The sequence below is a fragment of the Notolepis coatsorum genome (genome assembly GCF_963971535.1).
Source record: "Notolepis coatsorum genome assembly, chromosome: 3".
NCBI classification, from domain to species: domain Eukaryota; kingdom Metazoa; phylum Chordata; class Actinopteri; order Aulopiformes; family Paralepididae; genus Notolepis; species Notolepis coatsorum.
In genome coordinates this window covers 200,980,866-201,005,726 of record NC_140167.1, presented here as the reverse complement: position 1 = coordinate 201,005,726, position 24,861 = coordinate 200,980,866, and the positions used below count along the sequence as shown (strand labels likewise).

Genomic DNA, 24,861 nt, shown 5'->3' with positions numbered 1-24,861 from the left:
GCACCATGGGGGACCCTCAGATCTGCAGGTAGCCTGCTCCTCCGGGTCCCCAGTACCAGGCTCTGCACCCTGGGGGACCCTCAGATCTGCAGGTAGCCTGCTCCTCCGGGTCCCCAGTACCAGGCTCTGCACCATGGGGGACCCTCAGATCTGCAGGTAGCCTGCTCCTCCGGGTCCCCAGTACCAGGCTCTGCACCATGGGGGACCCTCAGATCTGCAGGTAGCCTGCTCCTTCGGGTCCCCAGTACCAGGCTCTGCACCCTGGGGGACCCTCAGATCTGCAGGTAGCCTGCTCCTCCGGGCCCACAGTACCAGGCTCTGCTCCCTGGGGGACCCTCAGATCTGCAGGTAGCCTGCTCCTCCGGGCCCGCAGTACCAGGCTCTGCACCATGGGGGACCCTCAGATCTGCAGGTAGCCTGCTCCTCCAGGTCCCCAGTACCAGGCTCTGCACCCTGGGGGACCCTCAGATCTGCAGGTAGCCTGCTCCTCCAGGTCCCCAGTACCAGGCTCTGCACCCTGGGGGACCCTCAGATCTGCAGGCAGCCTGCTCCTCCGGGCCCGCAGTACCAGGCTTTGCACCCTGGGGGACCCTCAGATCCGCAGGTAGCCTGCTCCTCCGTGCCCGCAGTACCAGGCTCTGCACCATGGGGGACCTTCTGCTCGGCTGCACCACGCCTGTGGAACAGCCTCCCCATCCAGCTGAGGGCACCACAGAGCCTGGACTCTTTTAAATCATGGGTTTTGCTTAATTTCGCCCTTGTGTGAGGGACAGCTGTCTATTTCGTCTTCCTGTGAGGGAAAGCTGCCTGTCAATCAATGGCCTCTGTGGTTAATTGCCTCGTGGTAGGGCAGGTGTGATTCAGTGCAGCTGTATCCTGAGTCTATTTAAGTTTGCATCTTGCAGTGTTAGTTGCTTTCTCATTTCCTTTCGTGTTGGCTATATACCCTTCCGGCCAGGCTTTGCTATATTAAAGTAGGGCTATAGTGCTGATCTCTGCCCTATTCAGCATTTAGCTTTTTTCTGTAGCCATTCTGGTTTTAGGCTACTGGCTTATTTTAGCACTTTATTTATTATAAAAAAAATTTTAATTGTGTTTTTGGTAGATATTTTATTGGTTTTTGTTACCGGCAAGTCCGGTGTATGGGAGATAGACGGGGGAAGACATTCGGCAAAGGTCGCCGGGTCGCGTGAATATTTTAGGCAACCAACTTGTGTTCAGCGTTTCTCTGATTGGCCACTACGCCCATGTGACCGCGGCAGCGTGAGAGAGCGGCAGTGCAGAAATAGGCTGCATTCTATTGCCATTCTCTGCGACAAACTCTAACCTTAACCAACTCCGAAACAGCGCCTAAACTTAACCCTTCTAACCTTAACCAACTCCGAAACAGCGCCTAACCTTAACCAACTCCGAAACAATGCCTAAACTTAACCATAACCTTAACCAACTCCGAAAGAATATTGCCATGCTCTAAGACAAACTCTTTGAGTTTGACTCTCTCAACAAACCGGTTGAGAGAGTCAACAGCTTTAAGTACCTCGGAGCCTACATATCCGAGGACTTGACATGGACCACACACATTAACAGTGTTGTGAAGAAGGCACGACAACGCCTCTACTTCCTCAGGCGCCTAAGGAAGTTCCAAGTCAGCCAGAAGATCCTTAAGAACTTCTACTCATGTACAATAGAGAGCATCTTGACCGGCAACATCACCTCCTGGTTTGGGAATAGCACTGCACAAGACCAAAGCAGACTACAAAGAGTGACACGTTCAGCCGAACGCACAATTGGAGGGGGGCTCCCCACCCTCCAGAACATTTACTACAAGCGTTGCAAGGGCAAGGCTAAGAGAATCATTAAAGACTCCAGTCACCCGAACAACTGCCTCTTTGAACTGCTGCGGTCAGGCAAGCGATACAGGAGTCTCAAGGCGAGCACAGAAAGACTCAAAAGAAGCTTCTATCCCCAGGCCATCAGGCTGCTAAACGAACAATGAATGAACACTACACAACAACAACCACCAAACGCACATAGCACACACATCCACACGCACACACTCACTTTAAACAAACACACTGTAGCACCCACTCCACACACTTATAGCACACACCCACTTTAAACAAACACACTGTAGCACCCACTCCCCACACTTTATATTTATGGATGAAGGATTGCACTACAACTCGTACACCTTACTGTAAATTGTACCTAAAATTGTACCTCATCCCATTTCTGCTTTGCACTAGATAGTACTGTACATTAGTACACTGCATAGTATTGTGTATTGTATATTATATGGTAACTCAGAACATTGTACATATGTCTATACCGAACACTGTGACCTCATTTTCTTCTTCTAAATTCATGCTATATTATGTTATTATGTTATTTGATACTATCTTGTCTAGCACAGTCTCTGGAGCGTAACAGTAAGAAGCATTTTGTATGAAAGTATTCTGTACTTCTGTATGACAACTATTAAAGAACTTGAACTAACCTTAACCAACTCCGAAACAGCGCCTAAACTTAACCCTTCTAACCTTAACCAACTCCGAAACAATGCCTAAACTTAACCATAACCTTAACCAACTCCGTAAGAATATTGCCATCAGGGGCGGATTTAGGATTGTAGGAGATCCGGGGCTTAGCCCAGATAGGTGCCCGCGTTAGTGGGCACGGATTCTTTTTACTTCGACACCACAACCTTTAACTTATACCACCACCTTAAAGCAGACAAAAGGCACTAGAGAACACTTAAATTCATTAATGAAGCAAACTATAATAATTTATAATAATAATAATAATAATAATAATAATAATAATAATAATAATAATAATAATAATAATAATAATAATAATAATAATAATAATAATAATAATCATAATAATAATATTAATAATAATAATACACTGTATTTGTATAGCACCTTTCATACAAGAATTGCAGCTCAAAGTGCTTCACAGCAGTACAAAAAGACAGGCATAAAATGAGCACAACATTGGCAGATCAAGAGCAATGCATAAAGTGCAGACATAAAGCATAAAAATAGATAGCAGTAAAATAGACAAAGTCAAGGTAAGACATAGAACATTAAATCACATCGTTTTTCATATTAGGATCTAAGATCTAGGGTTAACTCGCCGAACGTTGAGCGCCAGGACCCCCGAAAACCAGAGTATAGTCGGGTTTTCATCGTTGTTTCTTTTATTCGATATTTCCATTCATAAAGACATGCCGGCAGCCTGTGTTATCACTGGGGATGGGTCTGAGATCTCAAAAGCTATGTTTCTAAGGTGGAAGAATTATGTTTTTGTCAACTTGTTGATTGTGATTTAAAGCTTAGGTCTGAGTCTACCATAACACCAAGACTTAACTCACTCAAATACAGTTAGCAGCTGGATAGACTACAGATGGAAATTAGCTTCTGCTAAATCTGGTGCAAACATATTTTCATGTAACAATGATTAATTGTCAAAAAAAATTAAAAATTATATATTTTTCTTTTTTCTTTTTGAAAATAGATTCGGGGCTTTTCAGAAAACATTCAGGGCTTGAGCCACCCCCTAGTAGCCACCCCCTAGCCCCGCCCCTGATTGCCCTGCTCTAAGACAAACTCTAACCTTAACCAACTCCGAAACAGCGCCTAAACTTAACCCTTCTAACCTTAACCAACTCCGAAACAGCGCCTAAACTTAACCATAACCTTAACCAACTCCGAAACAGCGCCTAAACTTAACCCTTCTAACCTTAACCAACTCCGAAACAGCGCCTAAACTTAACCATAACCTTAACCAACTCCGAAACAATGCCTAAACTTAACTGGCGAAAGAATGCACGTAAAAAAAAAAGAAAAAAAAATTGAAGGGATTTGAACTTGTCACCAACACACCGCAGGATCCACAGCAAGGCGGCGAACCAGTTGAGCTAACCGTCGATGTTGAAAGAGGGCAAGTTGGTTGCCTAAAATATTCACGCCGCCGGGTCTGGGAGTCGAACCCAGGATTATTTTATTGGTTTTTGTTACCGGCACGTCCGGTAGAGAGAGAGAGAGAGAGGAAGTATGGGAGATAGACGGGGAAGACATTCAGCAAAGGTCGCCGGGTCTGGGAGTCGAACCCGGGACGGCCGTGTTGCACCGCAGTGCTGTACGCGGTGCGCCACCCTGGCACCCCAGCACTTTATTTTCTAGAAGCTGAGCCTTTTATTGTAGTGTGTTTCTATTTATGACAGTTTTCTTTTGTTTCCTTTTGAACCCACTACTACACATAAACTCCCTTAGTGGAGGTTTATTGTTATTTGGGTTATTTGTATGAACTCCGTTATTAGGAGGTGCCTTTGTGGCTTATTTCAGTTATTTCTATAATAATAATAATAATAATAATAATAATAATAATAATAATAATAATAATAATAATAATAATAATAATAATAATAATAATAATAATAATAATAATAATAATAATAATAATTAATAATAATAATAATAATAATAATAATAATAATAATAATAATAATAATAATAATAATAATAATAATAATAATAATAATAATAATAATAATAATAATAATAATAATAATAATAATAATAATAATAATAATAATAATAATACATTTTAACTATGTTTTAACCCTGTAGCACTTTGGGATCCTAGTGAACGAAAAGTGCACTACAAATACAATTATTATTATTATTATTATTATTATTATTATTATTATTAATATTATTATTATTATTATTATTATTATTATTATTATTATTATTATTATTATTATTATTATTATTATTATTATTATTATTATTATTATTAATATTATTATTAATATTATTATTAATAATATTATTATTATTAATAATATTATTATCATTATCATTATCATTATCATTATCATTATCATTATTATTATTATTATTATTATTATTATTATTATTATTATTATTATTATTATTATTATTATTATTATTATTATTATTATTATTATTATTATAAGAGAGAGAATAGGAGAGAGAGAGCAAGAGAGAGATAAGGGACAGAAATACAAGGAACAAACATACAGGGACTGGGAGAGGTAGAGCAGGGGAGAACAGTCCAGTGGGACGTCACAGCGAGAGGACAGAAGGTCCCCTCGAAAGGTACCAGGGGAAGAGGACAGAAGGTCCCCTCGAAAGGTACCAGGGGAAGAGGACAGAAGGTCCCCTCGAAAGGTACCAGGGGAAGAGGACAGAAGGTCCCCTCGAAAGGTACCAGGGGAAGAGGACAGAAGGTCCCCTCGAAAGGTCACAGGGGAAGAGGACAGAAGGTCCCCTCGAAAGGTACCAGGGGAAGAGGACAGAAGGTCCCCTCGAAAGGTACCAGGGGAAGAGGACAGAAGGTCCCCTCGAAAGGTAACAGGGGAAGAGGACAGAAGGTCCCCTCGAAAGGTACCAGGGGAAGAGGACAAAAGGTCCCCTCGAAAGGTCACAGGGGAAGAGGACAGAAGGTCCCCTCGAAAGGTAACAGGGGAAGAGGACAGAAGGTCCCCTCGAAAGGTACCAGGGGAAGAGACAGAAGGTCCCCTCGAAAGGTACCAGGGGAAGAGGACAGAAGGTCCCCTCGAAAGGTCACAGGGGAAGAGGACAGAAGGTCCCCTCGAAAGGTCACAGGGGAAGAGGACAGAAGGTCCCCTCGAAAGGTAACAGGGGAAGAGGACAGAAGGTCCCCTCGAAAGGTAACAGGGGAAGAGGACAGAAGGTCCCCTCGAAAGGTCACAGGGGAAGAGGACAGAAGGTCCCCTCGAAAGGTACCAGGGGAAGAGGACAGAAGGTCCCCTCGAAAGGTACCAGGGGAAGAGGACAAAAGGTCCCCTCGAAAGGTACCAGGGGAAGAGGACAGAAGGTCCCCTCGAAAGGTACCAGGGGAAGAGGACAGAAGGTCCCCTCGAAAGGTACCAGGGGAAGAGGACAGAAGGTCCCCTCGAAAGGTACCAGGGGAAGAGGACAGAAGGTCCCCTCGAAAGGTACCAGGGGAAGAGGACAGAAGGTCCCCTCGAAAGGTACCAGGGGAAGAGGACAGAAGGTCCCCTCGAAAGGTACCAGGGGAAGAGGACAGAAGGTCCCCTCGAAAGGTACCAGGGGAAGAGGACAGAAGAACAAATGTAAAAGAGACAGACGGTACGAACATCACAGAGGTACGGGAAATAATTAAAACACACATCAAACAAACAACCAAATAAAACTACTTATACAACGGCATGCAAATTTCTCGATTCTGATTGGCCATTCACACGTCTTTATTGGCAACAATCCACGGTCCTGGGCTCAGGACCCGCCCACAACCGAATCACATAACCCTCCCCGGCTCACTCCGGGAGAAAACAAGATCGCGGACAACAAATGGTTATGTTGAAAGCACCATAACGACTAAATATGAAGCGATTCTGTCAAGGGGAATGTGTTAGTCCTTTAAACAATGTTGGATGATGTAATTGATGGGTCTTGACTCAATCTAGAACAAAAGAAAAATCGCGGATTGATTGATAGATTAATTGATTGATTTAAATTTCTTCCTTCCTACTTTCTACTGACTGCAGCGTTCTCTCTCACACACTGTCCGACGCTGGCGTACCCACAAACACACACACACACATACACACACACACACACACACACACACACACACACACACACACATACACACACACACGCACACACACACTGTGACACACACACACACACACACACACACGCACACACACTCCTGTCTGCAACAGCGGGGGAGTCAGACTGAGAGAGAAGCAGCGCTGTTTTAAGTGAGCATGGTCTATTGAATTGATTGATTGGTTGATTGCTAATTTTATTACTGTACCCCTGGTTTCCAACTGGTTAAGTTTAGGCTAAAAGAAATAAATAAAAAAATAGGGCGAAGAAAACGTTTTTTTCCTATAGGGCAAAGAAAACGTTTTAATTTGTTTTACCTACTTTATATTCTGCATCTGGTAATAAAATTTTCAATCAATCATTCCAATAATACACAGTTGGATGTGTTAGTTGGTTGGATGCACTTCAAGCTGCTTCCACATGAGGCAACTTCTCTCAATCATTCCAATAATACACAGTTGGATGTGTTAGTTTGGTTGGATGCACTTCAAGCTGCTTCCACATGGAGTTGTGGGAACTACTTTTTCTGGCGGATGGTTTTTTCAATAAATCTTCGATTAATGTGTGTTTATTGTATAGAAATAAGGTTGGATGAATCTGGCAGTTGTATAAAAGCTTTACACCACGTGCAGTCGTGATTTGTGACCAATAAACCATGCCTAGGGGGGTCTAACGACCCTCGGCTGCGCCTCGGGCCTAACAACCACCCCTAGGCATGGTTTATTGGTCACAAACCACTCCTGCGTGTGATGTAATGCTTAATTATACATGATACATGATACAGTCAAATGACAGTTAAAAGGCTGGGTGACAGTTGCAGCCGTGTGTGATATATGAGGAGAAGGGGAATCAACATGTCACCTATAGGGACTGTTGCTGTTTCTGCTTAAACACATGAAATGACGGAAGTGATGAAAGTTCTTGTATATAAGAGATATTAAGAGGCTATCTGGGAGGCTGGGGAGGCTGAGCTAAGAATAATCAAAGACTCATCAAGACGCTCAATGACAATAACACTATGTAACAAACCATCAAACACACTCACAGCACACACATCCACATCCACACGCACACACTCACTTAAATAAACAACTCACTGTAGCACCCACTTTACCCACTTTAGGCACTTTAACACACTTTATATTTATATTTATTGGTAAAGAGATTTGCACTACAACTCATACCTCATTGCACCTTATCCTAAGTTGTACCTCATCCCATTTCTGCATTGTACTTTATATTGTATTGTAACTCAGTTACTACATTTGTTCTACCCTGTATTGTATATTATATGTATATTGAACACTTTTGTTGAACACTTTTGTTTACACTTGTTATGTACTTTTGATATTTTTTTTGAACTTATCTACGGTATTTATTTTTTTATCTAGCACACTCTCAGGAGTGTATGACAAGAAACTTGAAACTTGAAACTTGAACTTGTCATGAAGTAACCACAGTGGAACTGCAAGGGCCATAAGGATAGTTCACATTGCAGGTTATCGTGATCACACTAACATTGTTTTTGGAGTCAAAGACATTGAAGTTAAATGATCTTGTGGAATTTAAAACGGCACAATTAATGTATAAAGCAAAAAGTCATGCACTTCCAAGAAACATTCAAGAATTGTTCTTTGATAGGGAGGGGGGTTATAATCTGAGGGGAGAACACAATTTAAAGGTGCTAAACGTACGCACTACCAGGCGAAGACACTGTATCTCGATATGTGGAGTGAAACTGTGGAACAGTCTAAATGTGGTGCTAAAGCAATGTCCAAACATGAGACAATTCAAACTGATGTATAAGGAAATTATGTTCACAAGGTACAGGGATGAGGAAGGGACTTGATATTCACGGGTGTTTACATTTTCTTTTTTATTTCTTTCATGTTTTACATATATAGTTTTAGTTTTTTTGTTTTCCATATATATATTTTTTTTTCTTTTCTTTTTTATGTTTTAAAATAGTACACTCATTTGAGTAGTGGAAAAGGGGTAGGATTAAATAAGTGTATACTTCTTCCTACTCCTTTTCGAACATGTAGATTGAGTTGTGTTTTGCTTTTGTTATTGTTTGTTTGTATTCATTGCATGTTCGAAATAAAGATTTCAAATCAAAGGGGAGATTCTGAGAGGGGTTGTAGGCTACATTTAACGCACTACGTTGGGTTGATGACCAAACTCAAGCGTTGGGTTGATTTGACCTTTTTCTTGGGTTGAATCATAGCATGACTGATGGGTTATTTCCCCCCCTTATTCCTAGAATATACTATAATTTTTACTATATAGATTATTCCCCACCTGTCATACACGCAACAATTCAGTTCTTTGTCCTTTTCATATATTTCTAAAAGATGAAAACATATACTGTACATATTTGGTAATAATAGTCTTATTGAATTAAATACTTATTTTTGTTATGTAAAAATGGAAAGTATAGCCTGCATTAAAATGAGTTATGTTCACTATCAGTATCCTTTTAACAAATATGTAAATATGTAAAAAAAACAAGTTATAATTATATATTTTTATTCTTGCCCTTGTTATTTCCCCACCTAGACATTATACGCAGTTATGTAGCTCTGTACTAATCATGTGACAAGAAAGGTCTTCACAAATAGGCGTCCCACATTAGGAGCGCTATCTCAAGAGTTGGGAGGTGCTACTCTCTCACTGTGGCTTTGTGACGTGTATGACAGGAAACATAAAGCATGAACGACATCCTGTGTCTGCTCCAAATATATCTTGCTGTAATGTTTTTAAATGTTTTTAAAAGGCCCTAATACACCGTATACTGAGTGGTTAAACCTCTCACTTACTGTGATGCCTGAAACTTGCTCTAAATACTATCTTATATTTTGTATTTATCTTGAATTTGGTGGAGATCACCTATTTATATTTAAGTTGTCACACGGAAACAATATCAACCTTTGAAAAATGTATACTATTCCCCTCTTACAGTTTTCAATTTCTCTTCATTAAAATACACTTAAAAGTAAATCACAAGCACACAATTGACACTTATTTGTATGTAACATTACTGTGAAATAGGTCTGATGTTGGCACTTCCAAAACAACAATGGATAGAATATTCTTTAAATAAATATACCAACATTTTTATTAAATAATGTAAATAATTGTATAATTAAAGAAAACTCACAGTTATGTCACTTATATCATCATTGTAATACGTAATATTAGTATCATTAAAGTTTCATTAACTACAACCGCTGATTTATTTCTAAATGTTTATATAATCTGGCATCAAAAATATTTTACTTATTGCAATCAAGCACTACAGGTTGGACACTGCAGCTCCCTCTCCTATAAACACCAGCCTGGAACTATATAGCAGTATTAATGTATTCAGTTAATTCATGATCTCAACACTTTTCTTCTCCATGGCCTGGTTTATAGGGGACATAATGTGCAGCTCAAATTTAAAGTGTTTTGTTACAGTTTAGTGGACATTGATTACACTATAAGTTGAGGACTGGGATCTTCAATAATGAGAAACTGAAAAGAAGATTTATTTCAGTATTATATAATTTATTCACCATTCTTGCCCTTGTTATTTCCCTACCTAGACATATAAGCAGTTATGTAGCTCTGTACTAATCATGTGACAAGAAAGGTCCATTCACAAATAGTTGGGAGGTGCTATACTCTCTCACTGTGGCTTTGTGCCGTGTATGGCAGGAAACCTAAATATGAACAAAACCTAAAGTATGAATGACATCCTGTGTCTGCTCCAAATATATCTTGCTGTAATTTCCCCAAATCTAATTAGCAAATCAACCTATCGAAAATCTACCTATAGGAGAAGGGTAAGAGAATCAAACATTTTCAATATTATTATATAGATTATAATGATATAATGTAAGCTTTATATTATACATACCTATACTCATACAATTTTGGAGTATATCAACTGTCTTTGCTTATAAAACACATGTTACCACTCTAATAACCTTTGCAGAATAGCAAGTACATTTTAATGGAATTCCTATTTAATATATTATTAAATAATGAACTATTAAAGAGGAATTCCATGAAAATGTACTTGCTATTCTGCAAAGGTTACTAGAGTGGTAACATGTGTTTTGTAAGCAAAGATTAACTAACCATAACTATTTAAACTATTTAATTAACTAATAAAGAGGAATTCCATCAAAATGTATTGCTTTTCTGCAAAGGTTACTATACTGGTAAAATGTGTTTTGTAAGCAAAGATGAACTAAACTGAACTATTTAACTATTTAATTCAATCAAAATTCACTTCCTATTATGCAAATGTTACTAGAGTGGTAAAATGTGTTTTGTAAGCAAACATTTACTATTAAACTTAATTTTTTTTCTTTAAGATTTTTTTTTGGCGTTTTATTGCTTTATTGCTACTGGGCAGTCCAGTAGAGAGAGACAGAGGAGGAATGGGAGACAGAGTGGGGGGAAGACATTCGGCAAATAACGACGGGTTCGGGAGTCGAACCCGGGTCGGCCGTGTCGCGGCTGAGCGCGCTATGTGGTTTGCCACTGGGGCGCCCCTAAACTTAACTATTTAATGAACTATTAATTCCATCTAAATGGACTTGCTATTCTACAAAGGTTACTAGAGTGGTTCACTGTAGTAATAAGTGCCCAGTCCCATCTGCCTTCAGTGCCTTGTGCTGCAGCACATCTGGGCACCTTGTTTACCAGTACAGTACAGTACAGTACAGGCCCACTGCAACTCGCATCCAAATCTAGAACTAAGCCAATATAAATCAAATGTGCACATATGATTTATTGAGCAAGAGGAATAAGATATTGCTCCTGTGAGCTGTCCAAATATGACAAAAATGACAAGTGTATTCTTGATTCGCGGTTAATTTCGATCTTAACCACCAGTAAAATATAGTATGTGACACATGACGCTTGTACACACAATGTGGTATTAATTCATTTTATCATTAGTTTGTGAACTTTGCAGGCGTCTAAAGCCTTCATGGTTGTTGTTCAGTGAGGAAACACACTCTCCACCCACGCTTCCATTGCCGTAGCCTGACATGTCAGACCCATGGAACGCTAAGCAAGCTTTTCTTGTAAATTTGTGACTTTAATCTGAGAGAATTTCAGATTTTTTCTTGTAAATGTGTGTCTTTAATCTCAGATGATAAAATGTTCTCGTAAATTTGAGATTTTCATCTTGTAAATGTATGATTTTATCTCCGAGAATATATACTGTACGCCCCCCCCCCCCTCCCATGGCTTCATAATTGTATTTATTAAAATATTTTAAAAGGCCCTAATACGCCTACTGAGCGGGTGAAGCCTCTCACTTATTATGAAACTTGCTCTAAATATTATCTTGACATTTTAATTTGAAATACATTTTTGTATTCATTTTGAATTTGGTGGAGATCATTTTTATTTAAGTTGTCACACAGAAACAATATCAACCTTTGAAAAATGTATACTATTCCCCTCTTACTCTGCTATTTGCTGTATACAAGCACATTCTATATACAGTTTTCAATTTCTCTTAATTAAAATACACTTAAAAGTAAATCACAAGCACACAACGTGTAAATTGACACTTATTTTTATGTAACATTACTGTGAAATAGGTCTGATGTTGGCACTTCCAAAACAACAATGGATAGCATATTCTTTAAATAAATATACCCACATTTTTATTAAATAATGTAAATAATTGTATAATTAAAGAAAACTCACAGTTATGTCACTTATATCATCATTGTAATACGTAATATTAGTATCATTAAAGTTTCATTAACTACAACCGCTGATTTATTTCTAAATGTTTATATAATCTGGCATCAAAAATATTTTACTTATGTAACTAGATTGCAATCAAGCACTACAGGTTTGACACTGCAGCTCCCTCTCCTAAACACCAGCCTGGAACTATATAGCAGTATTAATGTATTCAGTTAATTCATGATCTCAACACTTTTCTTCTCCATGGCTTGGTTTATAGGGGACATAATGTGCAGCTCAAATTTAAAGTGTTTTGTTACAGTTTAGTGGACATTGATTACACTATAAGTTGAGGACTGGGATCTTCAATAATGAGAAACTGAAAAGAAGATTTATTTCAGTATTATATAATTTATTCATCATTCTTGCCCTTGTTATTTCCCTACCTAGACATATAAGCAGTTATGTAGCTCTGTACTAATCATGTGACAAGAAATGTCCATTCACAAATAGGCGTCACTGTGGCTTTGTGAAGTGTATATGACAGGAAACCTAAAGTATGAACAAAACCTATATGAACGACATCCTGTGTCTGCTCCAAATATATCTTGCTGTAATTTCCCCAAATCTAATTAGCAAATCAACCTATCGAAAATCTACCTATAGGAGAAGGGTAAGAATCAAACATTTTCAATATTATTATATAGATTATAATGATATGTAAGCTTTATATTATACATACTCTTACAATTCTGGAGTATATCAACTGTCTTTGCTTACAAAACACATGTTACTACTCTAATAACCTTTGCAGAATAGCAAGTACATTTGAATGGAATTCCTATTTAATATATTATTAAATAATTAACTATTAAAGAGGAATTCCATCTAAATGTACTTGCTATTCTGAAAAGGTTACTAGAGTGGTAACATGTGTTTTGTAAGCAAAGATGAACTATTAACCATAACTATTTAAACTATTTAATTAACTAATAAAGAGGAATTCCATCCAAATGTATTGCTATTCTGCAAAGGTTACTATACTGGTAAAATGTGTTTTGTAAGCAAAGATGAACTAAACTGAACTATTTAACTATTTAATTCAATCAAAATTCACTTCCTATTATGCAAACGTTACTAGAGTGGTAAAATGTGTTTTGTAAGCAAACATTTACTATAAATATTTTTTTTTTTTTCTCTTTAAGATTTTTTTTTGCGTTTTATTGCTTTATTGCTACTGGGCAGTCCAGTAGAGAGAGACAGAGGAGGAATGGGAGACAGAGTGGGGGGAAGACATTCGGCAAATAACGACGGGTTCGGGAGTCGAACCCGGGTCGGCCGTGTCGCGGCTGAGCGCGCTATGTGGTTTGCCACTGGGGCGCCCCTAAACTTAACTATTTAATGAACTATTAATTCCATCTAAATGGACTTGCTATTCTACACAGGTTACTAGAGTGGTTCACTGTAGTAATAAGTGCCCAGTCCCATCTGCCTTCAGTGCCTTGTGCTGCAGCACCTCTGGGCACCTTGTTTACCCAGTACAGTACAGTACAGTACAGGCCCACTGCGACTCGCATCCAAATCTAGAACTAAGCCAATATAAATCAAATGTGCACATATGATTTATTGAGCAAGAGGAATAAGATATTGCTCCTGTGAGCTGTCCAAATATGACAAAAATGACAAGTGTATTCTTGATTCACGGTTCATTTCGATCTTAACCACCAGTAAAATATAGTATGTGACACATGACGCTTGTACACACAATGTGGTATTAATTCATTGTATCATTAGTTTGTGAACTTTGCAGGCGTCTAAAGCCTTCATGGTTGTTGTTCAGTGAGGAAACACACTCTCCACCCACGCTTCCACTGCCGTAGCCTGACATGTCAGACCCATGGAACGCTAAGCAAGCTTTTCTTGTAAATTTGTGACTTTCATCTGAGAGAATTTCAGATTTTTTCTTGTAAATGTGTGTCTTTAATCTCAGATGATAAAATGTTCTCGTAAATTTGAGATTTTCATCTTGTAAATGTATGATTTTATCTCCGAGAATATATACTGTACGTAAGAAAAAGTAAAACATTTAGTTTGGCGCAAAGGTGAGTGGCAGTCTGAGCAGCTCCCCACTCTCCCCTCGATAATAAAATGGTATTCAACTGTCATACTTCAGAAATAATATGCCAAAAATAGCAGTTAAGAAATTGTTGGATTATACATCATTAGAAAATAGTACACAAGATGTAAATTCTTGATGTGACACTTATTTTGACTTAACAGGTCTGATGTTGGCACTTCCAACACAACAATAGCATTGTATCTAGAGACCTATACCCACAGTATAATTAAATAATGTCAATAATTGTATAATAAAACTAAAATATGTTATGTCATTTAGAAATGAGTTACATTACTCATTGATATAAATCCTTACTCATTTCTATATGGCATAGAGCAGGGGTCTCAAACTCGCGGCCCGCAGTGCGGCCTGCTGGATGATATTTTGCGGCCCCCTACTTGACATCAAAGTAAAAAAATATATATACACATATATATATATATATTTTTTTTTTTTTAATGTTATGGGACTTGTACAGCACTTTGTTCAACTTTGTCAGTGCTGTAAAGTTTAAACCTTTTAAAATCTTAGACAAACAAAACACTTTGCTTCTATGAAATATTGTAAGCCGTCATTTGAGGCTTTATAAAAGCAGCACAATGAACACAAATCTGTCAGTGCCGAGTCCGACCTCATCTTAAATAACAAAGAGTTGATTTTGAAAAAATAAAAATAAAAATCATATATATATATAATATTTGATGCGGCCCAGCCTCACCCAGACGTATACCTCCAGCGGCCCCCAGGTAAATTGAGTTTGAGACCCCTGGCATAGAGGATAGGTGCTTCTTTTGAGCAACAATCTTTTTTAAGGTTAGAGCACTATATGGTATATATATATATAGTATGTATATTTCCTGTGTACCAAATGGTCATTAAAACACTCTGCATTCCTTGAAATCTATTATATAAATAAATATATTAATAAAAATACTCTTTATTTGGCTGAGAGAAAATCTTTTACTTTTCCTATAATGAATCTGCACAATACTGATTACCTGATTGTTTTTTTATTTTGTTCTTTCTTTTTCATGAAGGGATCTGCAAACCTGCTGTAAAGTATATCATTCAGCTACTCATCAAATGTCACCAAATTAAATCATCATCCATTGGACAGCCTCTTTAGATGGTGACACGTTGCTTTGCTGACCAATGTTTACGTCTTAGAAAGTATACTTGACTCTACTGGGCCCACGTTTCTACAGACTCAATACAAAAAAACCAAAATAGCCACAATGAAGTTAGATAAAGACCTTATCACGAACATTCTCCACCAATTGGTGCCAGTGGAACTGATGCAATTTCAGTGGTATCTGTCACAGGGTGCTTTCAAGGACTTTCCTCCCATCCCTCAAAAGTGGTTGAAGTTTTCTGATACACCGAGTACAATTAAGGCAATGGTTAAATGCTACGGTGATGAGGGTGCTGTAAGGATTACGGATAAGATCCTGAGGAAGATGGAATGGGACTGCAGCCCGGTCGATGAGCTTCACAGTCGATCCCCCCAGAACACAGACCTGCCAGAGGCTAAAGCAGCTCCAAAGCCTGCCCCTGATTTTCCAAGAAGGTTCCGTAGGAAGCTTGTCAACAGGATGCAACACACTGAAGGTGTCCTAGACGCTCTCCAAAAACACAGTGTTCTAAATAAAGCAGAGAGGGAGGCTGTAAGCGTTTATACTTTACAGGACAAGAACAGAGCGCTGGTGGACATGGTTCTGAGAAAGGGCAGTGAAGCGTCGGAGGTCTTCTATGAGGTCCTGAGACAGGCAGAGCCGTACCTGCTGGAGGAGTTGGAGGGACGGGACGCGTCTATTCGAAAGGCAACCGGTTCACTGGCTAAGGCAGGGCTTCCCAACCCTGTTTCAGAGGTGATCCCACCCACAGTGACGTTGAAAATTCCACCCCAACATTAAAATCCCGTAAAAATGTCTGTCACACTGTTGGCCTCTGATATTTAGATTATATTTCATTCATTATTACAAAGTCATTATTACAGTTATTAATAAATACATTGATTAATAATGTCATTACTAAAGACATTACTAAAGTCATTACTAAATACATGAATAAAGTAATTAATAAAGTCATTACTAAATACATGAATAAAGTAATTAATAAAGTCATTACTAAATACATGAATAAAGTAATTAATAAAATAATTAATAAAGTAATTAATACAGTCATGACTAAAGTCATTACTAAAGACATTACTAAAGACATTACTAAAGACATTACTAAAGACATTACTAAAGTTATTACTAAAGACATTACTAAAGTTATTACTAAAGACATTGCTAAAGACATTACTAAAGACATTACTAAAGTTATTACTAAAGACATGAATAAAGTAATTAATAAAGTAATTAATAAAGTCATTACTAAAGACATGACTAAAGACATTACTAAAGTTATTACTAAAGACATTACTAAAGACATTACTAAAGACATTACTAAAGACATTACTAAAGACATTACTAAAGACATTACTAAAGTTATTACTAAAGACATGACTAAAGACATTACTAAAGTTATTACTAAAGACATTGCTAAAGACATTACTAAAGTCATTACTAAAGACATTGCTAAAGTCATTACTGAACTTTAACCTAACCTTGTGTTACATCCTTGTATTACTTTGTTGTATTAGGAGCCAACCATGCTACCTGTACTCAGGTGCTTGTTGGAGGGCCTGGTTTCAGACGAGCTGAAGACCTTCCAGTGGTACCTCACCCAGCACGTCCAGGAAGGACGCCCCCCCATTCGCAAACGCCAAATCAACCAGGCTAACAGGCTGCAGACGGAGGAACTCATGGAACGCCACTATGGCCCCGAGCGCGCCACGGCCATCGCACTGACCATCCTGAGGAAGATGATTCCAAGTACATTTCTCTCAGGTCACATTTTCATTTAGTTACATTTGTATGGGCATTTTGATCATTTGTGTGTGAAAAACACATTGACTTAAATGTTGATATGTATATATACACAGGTGTTGGTATTGAAGGCAAGGAGACGTGGCTCTCAGCTGCAGAGCCGGGACGAAGAGAGCCGGCTTCAGAGTCGCTGGACCCAGACATGACCCCGGTAAACACAAACAAATAATTTTTTTTTTTTTTTAATTAATTGTCCTATTTTCTCTTTAAAATTATATTCCATTTAATTTTTTTTGTCTATATAAGATTTCATGAACAGAAAACCACCAACATTCTGCCCTGGGTATTATGTGTAAAAATGTATATAGATTTGAGGAACCTGCCTGTTTGCAAAGTGAAGAAGGGTTGGAGGTTAACACGGTTGTGTATAAAAAAGTGAATGTTATGTCAATTTGATCTAAACATTAATAACATTAGGCTTCTTATATGTTCAATAATTATACAATGTATAAATAACTATATATATATATATGATATTTCTACAGATCTTGATCACACCTGAGGTCCACGAAGACGGCAACATGTTTAGGTAACATGGTCTTTATTCTTTATAATATACTTATAATATACTAAATAATACATGTTCAAAGTAATTTTGCCTGCATTTTTAACCTGAATCCTATAGCTCTGTTGTGATAATCTGACATGAGACACGTTGGCAAGTTGACACGTTGTCCTCCTCACAACAGAACGATAGGATTGAGATTGAAAACAGAAAGTTAATGGGGTGACAGTGGCTCGGGGAGGTAGAGCAGTCGTCTGGTAATCCGGAGGTTCCCGGTTCGATTCCATACATGACCCCTAACTGCTCCTGGTGAGCAGGTTGTTGTGTGAATGTGTGAGTGAATGGGTAAAAAAGTGAGGAACAAATTGTAAAGCGCTTTGAGTGCTATATATAAATGTACCATTTACCATTTTTACCATTATACTTCATCACTGTCTATCACAGGTTGCAGTGCCCCCACGCAGGGGTGTTCCAGTGCAGTGCCACAGGCCTGGTGCTGGTGGGAGAGGGTGAGGTGATCTACTGGACACTTCCTTGGGACAAACAGTTCCTGTCCAGAAAAGGCAAAAGGCCAGCAGGGCCCCTGTTCAAGTTTACCTGCATCAAGGGCTCCTTCAGCCAACTGCACCTGCCCCACTGCGAGAGGCTTCCTGGTGAGTGTCCACAATGGGATCTGCCTCTGTCACTACACTGTTGCTGCTGGCAAATGAAAACGTTCATATCTTTGACCTATAAGTTCACTTTTTGGTTTATTATTAAGAAAACGTTCAGCTAGCTACAGTGCGGTGGTTTTGAAAATGCGCCAAACGCAATGGATCGTAACTTTCAATTCACTTAGAAACATGAATATATCACCTACATTAACTCATTCAGCGCCGCGGGCCTAGAGCATCTTTGTTCCTACTGTGCCACCGCTCTAAGAGATAGGAATGCGTGGCGGTGTTTGCAGGGCTATATCTATATTCTGTATTATAGCTATGGATACAATAATATGGCACATTTGACTCAACTATCCATCGTTCAATATGTGGAAAAGAATACATTTTTTCATGTATACGTTCGCATGTTATACCGTGGTGAATTTATAAGTATAGTTTCAGAGTGATCCTGGCTAATTCCATAAAACGGCGCTATGGAGGAATACGTGAATTTTACTAAAAGCGTTGGCGTTGCTCACCTGGACACGCTACTATTTCCAAATCAAATGTATATAATAGGTATTATGTTTCATCATGAATGCATGAAAGGGGGGGGGGGGTTTGATGCTTTGATCGTCACCAACGGCATACGTTCTGGAGTACGTTACACATGGTCGTTGCAATTGAAATCATGGTTGGATCAAAGCAGGATTGATGTCATATAGTCCTTACCTTCACTAGGAGGTACCCCAAAAAGAATATTCCAATTGTCTGATCACGATTTCCAGTATTGGTGTCCATCGTGTCGCCATCATAATCCACCACAACACATGCATCGGGGGCATTGGACGCGTTTCAATGCCATCAAGTGAACCGCTAGACTCGCCTGACCAAAATAACTGTGCCCGGAGTGAATTAAATGTAACACCGGGTGTGAAGAAAAGGTTTCGAAGGGTGGGCGATGCTGCCACCTATCAGGATGCGGCTGGTATTGCACTCTAGCGATCTCAGAGTGGTTCCCTATGGTAACCCCGAGGTCTGTGTGAGAGAAATTAATAAAAATATCAAATCGGGTCTGGCGCTGATTGAGTTAAAGCAAGAAGTTAGTTAGTAAAGAAGTTTGTTTTTTTATTAATTGATTAATCGATAATACTTTAGTAATGACTTTATTAACACAATGGCTGCCAACAACGAGTCAACTCGTTATAGCCCGCCAATTGAATTCTGCCAACAACGAGTATACTCATTATTGGATCGTTATTTCTTTTATTCGCTATTTCCATTCATAATTCGACCTGCTGTGCTGTGGAAACGTGTGGCACTCTGTCTGAGATCGCAACGGTCCGATACCGCCACCTGGTTGTATGCGGCCGATGTTGTACTTACTTTCTGAAGGAAGTTTGATTCTGTGCGTCATTGAATGTCTTCCGGGCGGAGTTATCTTGTAACGTGGATCAAGATACACTTAATCAATTGTATTGTATTTATTCACGTTTTAGTAATGACTTTAGTAAAGTCTTTAGTAATGACTTTATAAATGCCAGGTGCAGTTTCGAAGATATAATAACAAATATAACATATTTTGATTCCGGAAAACCAAGCACAAATTGGAGGTATATACAGTCTATTTCTGAGATATAGCTGAAAATGTCTCATAATGTATCTGTTCTCTAAAGCCAGCTTCACGTCTCTGTTTTCTAGACAGGCGACGTGACGTCCTCTCGGTGGTCCATGTGACCGATGACCGCGTGGAGTTCATCGCCCCCAAGAGGACCACTGACAAACACGTCGTCGTAAACATCACGGGATTCTCCGCGTTTGGTCTCGTGAAAGACGACGTCCCTCCCGACTCTGCCAGCCCTATCCATGGAATGGTGCTGTTGTTCCACAAGCCCTCCGACGACCCTGACCTGTACTCCTCGCTGTACATGCTGCTGCTGCCCAGAAACGCCTTGATTCCACAGGTGGGTGTGCAAAATAATAAACTTTTTTATCAAAATATTTGTATTTCTTTTTATACACAAAACAAGACAAACACAATACAGTAACAATAACAATGCCTCACGATACCACAATATATATTTTTAGATTTTCCCTTATGTTAGATTTTCTTTTTTTTATTATCCACTTTTTCTCTTCTTTTTCTATTTTTCTCCCATCCCAATTCCATTGTGCCAATTCTTCCCTCCCCTGTCTTGAACGTTGCTCGCATATGCCCCCCACTGGCCGGTTGTAGGGAGGATAGAAGCCTTGCATCACGTGTCCCCTCCGGTACACAAGGAGGCAGCCTGTCACATCTTTTCACCTGCCAGCGGGGACTCTCATTTTGGCGAGGTGTAACGTGTGGGAGGCTCACACTACCCCCGCCGTTTCCTGTCTTTGCTGTGCAGTCGTCCCCCAACCGACCTGTAGGAGTCGCTGTCCACAACGTCCAGATTACCACCCATCGACTTCCACCCGCTGGCTCTGCCAATTGAGTTAGTATGACGGCCGGCCCAAGCCAGAGTCGAACCCGGTGTCTCTTGCGTTGGTGACGAGCGCAATGTCCGCTGCGCCACCCAGCCGCCCTATGTTAGATTTTTTTTATGTCAAAATATTGGTTGCAGATATAGAGGGGGCGCAAAAACTGTGTTCAGCTAAAAATAATTATAATAATAAAAAAATATATATAAAGAAATATATTTTTTTTTTGCTGGGCGCAGTTTTTGGCGCCCCTCCCTCGGTGGCGCTCTAGGCAACCGCCTATAGGAAGCTCCGCCCCTGGTTGTGATATATTATTTTAAGGTGTGATATATCATTTCAAGATGTGATATATTATTTTAAGTTGTGATATATTATTTAACTGATATTTTTGGCTTCTTTGTTGTATTTTTCCCCTTGTTGTATTTGCAGGTAGCAAAGGAGTGGAAGAGAAGGATCGGGGCCGAGTACATCGAGGCTCTTCCTGACTGTGAGCTCATCCCCAACGAGACGTACCAGCTCTCTGGAGCACCTGCACAGCTGATACAGCCTGGGGTCAGCCGTTCTGGACGTCAATTCAAGTCAACTTTATTCATAGAGCTCTTACTGTGAAAAGAAAACAAGATTGCTTCTGGTTTTGACAACTCGTTCTTTATCCCAGGTGGCAAGGTTTCTCAATTTCGACAACTATGACAACTACACTGCCTCGTTTGAGGTCCATCTGGCAAAAGAGAGTAAGACAGTGGACCTGGCCCTGAGGCACCACAGGAGACGTCAGTCCCACTGGCCCCTGGCGTCTTGGCTGTTCGGCCAGGAGGCTTCAGTGGTTTGGAGACGGGTCGTCAAGCTAAACGGTGAGAGTTACACTAATAACGCAGAACCACTGACTGTACATGTGTGTGTTGGGTGAGAGAGTATACGCTAGAGAGAGAGAGAGAGAGAGAGAGAGAGAGAGAGAGAGAGAGAGAGAGAGAGAGAGAGAGAGAGAGAGAGAGAGAGAGAGAGAGAGAGACAGACAGACATGCTACCCCTTCTATTGAGTTACGACCCAAACACTGGTTCTAAATACAAATCTTTTATATTCTTAAAAGTACTGTATTCATTCATTTTCTTTTAGAAAATATCTAAATTGAACATGTTTCCTTTTCATCCATAGCCACTCCACCATCAGACAACACGACAGGTAGGCTACTGTAATGACACACGCACGCACACACACACACGCACGGACACACACACACACACACACACACACACACACACACACACACACACACACACACACACACACACACACACACACACACACACACACACACACACACACACACACACACACACACACACACACACACACACACACACACACAGTTGTATTGCCTCACCTTAGCCGCTGAGGGCTAGATCCACAAAGAATGGATTGCACGGAGCAAGTTGCACCCTTACTTACAATTCATTATGAATTGAAAATGGGGGACCCTGATGTAAACAAGACAAAAGCCTTTCTCTGGTCTGCATCCCCTTAACAATTGTATGTATTGAGCTCGTACTGTATTGTACCCATTCTGCAATCTGTTAATAAAAGATCACCGTGCAGATTGATTGAATGAAAGTTTTATTAACAGATTGCAGAATGGGTACAATACAGTACGAGCTCAATACACACAATTGTTAAGGGGATGCAGACCAGAGAAAGACTTTCGTCTTGTTTACATCAGGGTCCCCCATTTTCAATTCATAATGAATTGTAAGTAAGGGTGCAACTTGCTCCGTGCAATCCATTCTTTGTGGATCTATAGCCCTGAGTGTATTTTACATGTTATTTTTATAAAACACTTTGAGGACGTGCCAAGTAACCACATTTAGTTTTGGTATGTGCCTTGTATTTCTGTCTAGAGAAAATCGGAATGACAGACCTACTCCTCAACACCCTGAATGGGCTAAAGTCTGATGAACTGCATATATTCCACCAACACCTGACTATGTGTGCAAATCCCATACCCATCTGTAACCTGGAGGATGCAGACAGGATGAAAACGGTGGACAGGATGGTGCAGAAGTTTCTCCCAGCCGGTGCAAAGGACATCACGATAGAGATTCTGCAGAAGATGGATAACAACAATCTTGCAGATGATTTGCAGAGGTGGTAGTCAAGCAATCTACAAAACACCAAGGACATTCAAAACTGTATGTGTTACCTGTCCTCCTGACCATAACCAGCGTTTAGAAATTAGTGAGATTCTTTCTCTTCATCCATCTTCCTTTTGGAAAGAGCAAAATTCATACCAAAATGCAGGGGTGTAAAAAGTACCCAGAAATTATACTTACGTGAAAGTATGGGTACCGTCTCAAAATCTTACTCAAGTAAAAGTCAGAGTATCTGGCTAAAAACACACTTGAGTAAAAGTAAAAAAGTTTCTACTTTTAAATGTACTTAAGTACTAAAAAGTAAAAGTACAAAAAAGTAAAAGTAAAAGTACAAAAATCCCATGGCTGGTGTTGAGCTGTAGCCAGCGAGCTAGCGATGATGCTATGCTATCAACATAGCTAAATAGCTAACCAACTAAATACAATAGACAGTGGTATCCTGAGGTAACGTTAAATACAGACAACGTTTGCTAGTCGAAAGGACTGGACACGGACAAGTTAAACATCAATCAATTAATTTAATACAACACAGGTAGTTTGAGCTGCCTCCGACCATACCACGCTATTATATTATATACGGCTTTGAGTTCTCTCTCTCCTGCCAATTAAAATCTGCAGCTCTTCCTCCTCCTTTGTGCCCCGGTGTCGTCTCTCTCCTATCCGTTGGAAACTAGCGTCAGCTCAAAAGCACAGAACCGGACACACAAGTTATCGAAAACAACGACAACACTTCCGGTCGGGGTTTTTCAAAATAAAAGAGTGACGTCTAAAACAGGAAAGACATTTATTTTGTAAATTTGTGGCACGCACTTATTTCTTGAAACGATTTAATTTTTAAGGAAACCTTTTTTTAAATGAAAACGAAATGAAAACGAAAAAGATGAAAAACTTTTTCGTCTGGACAAGGCGAGCCTACTTGGTAGACTAAGTCAATGTGACAATAAGCCTACCTATGACGAACCTAGAGGTTTAGTCTTGGGTCATATCAACACCTGTAGGCTTAGGAATAAAACACAGGAACTTTATCACTTTCTGCAGTTAACAATTGTGTGTATTGAGCCGTACTGTATTGTACCCATTCTGCAATCTATTAAATACAATTTTCATTCAAGTTCAAGTTCAAGTTCTTTAATAGTTGTCATACAGAAGTACAGAATACTTTCATACAAAATGCTTCTTACTGTTCATTCATTCATTCATTCATTCATTCATTCATTCATTCATTCATTCATTCACATCTGTCTACCTTTACATATCTGTAGATACTATATCTGTACATGTCCCTTACCTACTCTTACTAGTTACGCTGCTGATCAGTATGACTTACTACCATAGTGTCTTTATATACCTGTATCACTGTACATATTATGATATCAATACTACAACGCTGTACATACATCTGATCTCATTCATGGAGAGCGGCGCGGGACATCAAGATCACCAAGGACCCGACGGTTAGCTTGGCTGGCCCCGCCATGCCAGCTAGTCTACCCGGGCCGAGGCCAGGTCAAAAGGCACCCCCCCTCCCCCACAATGGAGTTCAATCAGACATATCTGTAAACAACCAGCCCCCCCCCCCCCACATCGCGGGCTTTCACACAAAGGAATACAGACTCCAGCAAAGGACAAAGAAGAATCACCCCCTCCCCCCCTCTCCACCCACGGCACAAACAGCAACAACGCCCCCCCCCTCCCCCCACCACAGGACAGGACTCAAATGAAC

The 24,861-nt window shown here is 39.6% G+C and overlaps 1 protein-coding gene across 2 annotated transcripts; it reads left to right on the top strand.

Moving 5' to 3' along the window:
- Window positions 1–12,908: 12,908 nt before the first annotated feature.
- On the top strand, window positions 12,909–24,249 carry LOC311225506 (uncharacterized protein). 2 transcript variants are annotated; one of them, XM_084310818.1, is made up of 11 exons: window positions 12,909–13,008; window positions 15,492–16,322; window positions 17,102–17,333; window positions 17,444–17,538; window positions 17,873–17,916; window positions 18,337–18,545; window positions 20,232–20,494; window positions 21,423–21,545; window positions 21,652–21,844; window positions 22,147–22,173; window positions 22,887–24,249. In XM_084310818.1, exons 2-11 carry the CDS (start codon window positions 15,690–15,692, stop codon window positions 23,138–23,140), a joined length of 2,073 nt encoding a protein of 690 aa, XP_084166944.1. In that variant the 5' UTR covers window positions 12,909–13,008; window positions 15,492–15,689; the 3' UTR covers window positions 23,141–24,249. The 2 variants fall into 2 exon arrangements, with proteins under 2 accessions (XP_084166944.1, XP_084166943.1); XM_084310817.1 differs by having other exon boundaries at window positions 17,102–17,348.
- The last annotated feature ends 612 nt before the right edge of the window (window positions 24,250–24,861 follow it).

Excerpts from the sequence above, each read along its gene's own strand:
- LOC311225506 (XM_084310817.1), top strand. The coding sequence starts at position 15,690 with ATGAAGTTAGATAAAGACCTTATCACGAACATTCTCCACCAATTGGTG. Across the intron at positions 18,546-20,231 it reads CCACTGCGAGAGGCTTCCTG|ACAGGCGACGTGACGTCCTC; the intron begins GTGAGTGTCCAC and ends TCTGTTTTCTAG. Across the intron at positions 22,174-22,886 it reads ACCATCAGACAACACGACAG|AGAAAATCGGAATGACAGAC; the intron begins GTAGGCTACTGT and ends ATTTCTGTCTAG.